Raw genomic sequence first — 6000 nt, 5'->3', positions numbered from 1 at the left:
GTGGTGGTGGGAACTGGGAAGTAACACGATGAACATTAGAGAGAAACCACAAGACTCTTGGAGAAGGCTATTAAATAAGGAGAGAAAGGTCAGTGTAAACTTCCCCTGCATAGAAGTAAACTAGGCAAGCTAAACAGAGAGGATGTTGGTAGACAGTTTAAAGGGAGACAGAGACACACGCTTAGGAGGGAATGCTAACATACCAACACAGCCCTGGCTGTATGGTTCATAGCTGTTGACTGTGAGTGGGCGGATGGATGGATGGATGTTGCTGTTCTGTTCCGGTAACTAAGGGTTCAGAGAACAGACGATACCACGGCAACACACAGTCAGGTGACATAAAAGGTTGTCTGTTTGTCTCTTTCAGATCAACCTAACTCTTTCATAAACCATCCCTTTCACAACTTAACCCTTTCAAAATCTAAACTTGTCATAGCGCTTTCACAAACTTAGTAGGATAGCCTTCTGGAATGAGGGCTTGAATGACTCACTTCAGGAATGAATCACTGCAACCAAAGATGAGATAAAGATCTTTATAGTATTCATGACATGAACAACTGTGATTCCCTACAAGGTTGTCTGTCTGTATCTTTCAGGTCAACCTACCCCTTTCACAGAGACTAACACCTCACCTCACACAAGTCTAAGTCTGAGTGAGTGGACTTAAAGCAGATCTGAGTCTGTCTAGATATAGCCAAACATCCATCCGACACCTGTTCACTACACAGTAAAGTCTCTAGAATGAATGACTCGGGTTTCATTGGAAATAGTTTAGAATTACAGTGCATGGTTCAAATATTCAGGTCAGTTTGTCTCTAAATGTCCCTCCTGTTTTACAAGACGTTTATAAACACTTCTCTTAATGGAGTTATTTTGACATTGGCACCAAACTAAGCCATCAGTTCTTCTCACTTTGATGCAGTATGGAGTGTGTGTGTGTGCGTGTGTGTGAACATGTAGGTGAGCGGTGAGTTGCTGGGTAAGGATGACACAAACCTCATCCATAGTTACCCATCAGACTGACAGCATACAGTACACATGCCCCTCTTTCAGCTTCCTTTATTTGAACAGGGCTCTGCTAAAAACCTAAACAAACCTTCTGCTTTTGGTCAGTGTGACCTCATGGTCAGATGAAGGCATTGTTTTACAATTTACATTACATTTTTCGTTCCATGATGTGTGTAAGTGTGTGTGTGAGTGTGTGTCAAGGCCCCAATGTGAACCTTAAGAGTGGTAAATGGCTGGCGTCAGTCGTCACGTCAGTGGTACCTCTTTGATGGCCGCCATCCTGATCTTCTCGTAGTAGTGTAGGGGGGCGTGAGGGGTGCTCATGTCATAGCCAAATCCAGCCACGGCTACCTCATCACAGTTATGGAGGGCCATTGTTATGGCAACCGTCCCCAGTGTCGGAATATTCTGGAAAACACAGAAGAGAAGACAAATGTTCCCTGAAACAGGACAGAATAGCAGTAGAACTATTGGAGGAATAGAACATGGGGTAACTAAAGGGAAATGTAAAAAGGTTACCAAAACAGAACACATGGAATGGAACTTTGAAAGACCTAGTCATGGRACATTTAGATTAAGGAAACAATGGCAATTTATTTTGTTAACAGAGCTGGTGAGAGAAAGGAAAACGTCCTCTCTCTCTTCCCCCGTCACTCTCTCACTCTCACTCTCCCTCTCTCTCCCGCTCTCTGTGCTGTTGAACTTCTGCTGCTTGAGATAGCTGGACATCCCGGTAGGAACGAAGTGAACTTATCAGCTGTCTGGGTGTTTGAGGGAGTTGCTGCAGGTGTATCTGTGGTGCTGAAGGTCTCCACTCTCCCTCTGACAGACACACTGTGGCAGACCCTGTGTCAGGCTGAAGGCAGCAGGTCAACAGCCCTGTGGCTAGCTCTGTGAATGACAGACATGGCTAATCCTGCTAGCATAGCAGCAGGCGTACTGCATGGTGGCTGATTAAAACCAACCACCTCCAGCCTCTACAGTACATCTCCAGCCTAGGTCCATGCTCCCTCCATGGCCCTCTATAGGTGTGGATGTTACAACAAGGAAGGGTGTCTTCTCTAGCAGCTATTGAAAAGCTACTGGTTGATAAAAAGGTCCAACTACCTCTAGCCTCTACAGTACATCTCCAGCTCAGGTCGATGCTTCTCAGGTCCTTGCTCTCTCCACGGAGGGAAGGGCATCTTCGCAGGTAAACAGGACTGTGTTGTGTACACACTGTTCTGTTGCTCACTAGTATTCGCGTCTTGATTATTAAAGCCTCAATTCACACTTCCATGACAACATTCCGTCAGGAGGGGGTATCACAAACTGCACAATTCTGAGCTTGATTTTGATGCCCCCTTGCAGCATAGCTATTAAAGATTTAAGGACATCAATGAACACAATTTGTGTACATTATCTTTGAATTCCTGAGATTGGAGGCATGGCATTGGCTCATATTAGTTCCAGTAGTGCTGACATCCAAACGGGACTCTAACAGTAAACAGTGTTAGTTTGTGTTCTGACTCATTGCTGCTGAGACATCTGGAGCACCCAGAGCAGAGCAGAGCCAACTAAGGCACCTGGAGGGGCTGTTGTATGTCTGTAGTGTGTTAGGGTACACTGAAAACAGGACCGAATGGTTCTGGTTCTGAAATGGTTCTGAAATGGTTCTTCCTCAGCTCTTGGAGAACTCTTGCCCGATAAAGAACCTGTCAGTTCAGTGTGGTGTTCTTGACGTGGCATCTACGGTTCTTCAGAATTCTAAAAGGTTCTTGAACGTATGGAAGCCTGCAGATGGGTCCCTTTCATAGCACACAGCAAACTGGTCAGTGTTACTTGTGCTGATTTTTCAGTGTAACATTTCTAGTGTTGATTCAAGAGTTAAATTAACACTCAGTGGTGTAAAATAACCCCAATGTTGGTGTTAAGTTATCAGAGTTGAACCCAAACCACGCCCATCATTATCATATTTCCCAATATGCTCTAATACAGGTTGATTTTCTGAATTGTTTGTTTCAATATCTATGTTTTTGSAGGTACATTGATCAATTAATTAATCTTATGCTACTCAAATATGTGACCCGTTTCAAGAAGGTAGGCAGGCGTATGTCGCATGTCACTATCTCACAGGGGAGGCATTTGAACGTTTAATTTTTTTATCAAAATGTGTTTTTTGGCAGAAATGCCTTCTGGAACATGTGTGCCTTAATAACAAACTTGTATGCCATCTGTAAATACGAATAACATTGTTAAATTACGAGCCTAGTTGGTTAAGCCACAGAAAAATACAGGAACCTTCCTGCTAGACATGATTGGCTGAGATAATGGATGTGCTGGACATGCCGAGAGATGATTTCGGATTGGGTTTGCCATGTAGCATGCGTCTATAACATGAGCTGCTCAGTATGTGTGGATAATCCTTTCTACCTTTGTTTTAAAAAATTTAACAAGTTTTGCTACTCCGCTCAACATTGCTGCCCTGAAGTTAATAGCGCTATCGACCAAGATCAGTGGGAAAAAGCTATGATGGACTACTTTCTGGAGGACGATCGTTCCATGCTGACTCTCTCTGACTCTGAAAATGAATCAGACAATGAGGAAATCCCTGATTTAGGTAAAAACATTTTCATTGAACCAGAAATTGTAGTCTTCTGATGACGGTGGGGAAGAAACGGTGTCGTTGTCATGGAAGACGTTGACAGAGTTTTGAAATCAGTGGAATGCCCGGTGGAAGCAGAGAGGTGATTGCCAAATACGGAGAGAGTCCAAAAGAGAACACAGGAGGCTGTTGTATAAAACACCTGTCTCCGGATGACATCTTCAAACTAAGGGCAACCATGGTATCCATGACAAAGAGGGAGAAGCGTTCATCCATGTATACGAGTAAGAGTCTAGCTACATTTTCAGATATTATACCTTTCTAATTTGGTCAGAAAGTCATTTTCATTGCAAGTTAAAGCGTACTGTTAGCTAGCTAACATTAGCTGGCTGGCTCGCAAGCTAAGGTTACATGTATGATCTGTGTAGTAATATTATTCGTATCTCAGAAAGCCATTTGCATTGCTAGTTATAGCTTTATATTAGCTAGGTAACATTGAACCTAGTTGGTTACCTGCAGATTTATGCAAGGTATTATTGCTGCGTTCAAAACAATTAGGAACTCTGAAAAATACGAGGTCAAATCGTGACATCAGTGATTTTCAGGTCAGAAAGTCAGAGTTCTAGAAAGAGGCCCGAGTGGAATTCCCGAGTTGGATAACTGTTCAAATCAATTTTTCCCAGCCAGAGCTAGTTTTTTTCAGAGGTCCCAGTTGTATTGAATGGGGCATTAGAGTTGGGATTATGGTTTATTGTTTAGCTACCTAGCTAGCTAGCTAGCTACATGTCTAAACAAAAGACTCCACTATGCAAGTAACCATTTCCCTGTACTGTTAACACATTCTGTTTCKTGTGCATGTAACAAATACACTTTGATTTAATTCGATATAGTGTGTGTTTACCAGAGACGGTAATGTGAAGAACAACATGACGTGCACCAAAGTCAGATTAGGATATAGGCCAAGGTCTAGATAAAGTGTATTTTTACTACAACTTTCACCACTTTTAGTCTTGAAATCTTTGGTTGTTTACTACACTGTGATTCCTTAAAGAGATGGGTGGGGCTAAGGCTTAAGTGGGTGTGAACGATGCTGAACGGGTGTTGACAAAGAAGAGCTCTCCAGTACGTGTACCAAAACATRCACGGCCATTTTCACAAAAGTGGGGTTACAAGTTAATCAACTTTCAAAGCAGAATTACTTTCCCATTGTTCCTCAACTGCAGTCTCTACTTTTATCCAATGTAAAAAACACAATTTCAAATGTTGCTACATACAAAGGAATCCAAGTGGTGGGTCACATATAAATAACATAATAACATCGAAACTATTCCAATCTGTTACTTGGACTGGTAACACTTTATATTTAGGTCCCTTAAAATAAACAATTTCTAAACAGTTTGTAAAGAGTTTACTTARCATTTATTAATAATTATTCCTACATTTGTAAATGTCAATWAGCAATCTGTAAATACACATTTATAAACACTATTTTCAACTATTTATAAGATCATTTATAAGGTGTTTGATCATAGTATGTTCACAATTTGTAAATTATTAATAATGTACTTATAAACCTGTTGTAAAGGAGTTATTGTAAACTCATAATATTATATATTTAAAAAATGTAATGGTTGATTAATGGTTTGACACAACATTTATATACATATAAATGTATTTATATACAGTATGTCATGAATGGTATATTTAAGCAATAAGGCACGAGGGGCTGTGGTACATGGCCAATATACCACGGCTAATGGCTGTTCTTAGACACAACGCAACGTGGAGTGCCTGGATACAGCCCATGGCCATATATCGGCCATATACCACAAACTCCTGAGGTGCCTTATTGCTATTATAAACTGGTTACAAACATAATTAGAACAGTAAAAATAAATGTTTTGTCATACCCGTGCTATATGGTCTCAGATACCACGGCTTTCAGCCAATCAACATTCAGGGCTTGAACAACCCAGTTTATAATTGTTTATTGTTAATGATTGCATTTATAAATGTGAGCACTTACTAATATCTCAGTTGATGATTCATGTAGATCCTTATAAACCATTTACTAATTATTGATAAACAGTTTTACAGCCCCTAATCTAAAGTTGCTGCCGGAAGTGTTGTAGAATTTAATGGGATGCTTTAGCATTAGCTAGCCTAGCATGCTGACGAAAAGAGGCAGTTTAATGAAAAACGAGCAGTATTTCAATCTTCTCTATTTCGCGGCTTCGATAATGGGATAATTAGGAGTACAGCGACACCTTCCATCCCTGAATTTAGGTATGTTTTCAAGCCATAGCCCTGTGAAAACATATTAACATATTTATTGTTTAACATAGGSCCCTTTTGACTTGAAGGCAGACTGAACATCATGTAACAAATTAAGCAAACTAAGCCCAGTA

General features: G+C 40.8%; 1 protein-coding gene across 4 annotated transcripts in view; it reads right to left on the bottom strand.

The window, feature by feature from the left end:
* The window catches only part of LOC111975802 (CMP-N-acetylneuraminate-beta-1,4-galactoside alpha-2,3-sialyltransferase), an 89136-nt gene that overhangs the window by 4347 nt on the left and 78789 nt on the right, over positions 1-6000 (bottom strand). For all 4 annotated transcript variants that reach the window (XM_024004400.2, XM_024004399.2, XM_070447652.1 and 1 more), the window contains one exon: positions 1270-1416. In XM_024004400.2, the coding sequence (XP_023860168.1) occupies positions 1270-1416 (147 nt within the window). The remainder of the gene's footprint in view (positions 1-1269; positions 1417-6000) is intronic.

The sequence above is a fragment of the Salvelinus sp. IW2-2015 genome, linkage group LG16 (genome assembly GCF_002910315.2).
Source record: "Salvelinus sp. IW2-2015 linkage group LG16, ASM291031v2, whole genome shotgun sequence".
Classification (NCBI taxonomy): Eukaryota; Metazoa; Chordata; class Actinopteri; order Salmoniformes; family Salmonidae; genus Salvelinus; species Salvelinus sp. IW2-2015.
This window is presented reverse-complemented; position numbering and strand designations above follow the sequence as displayed.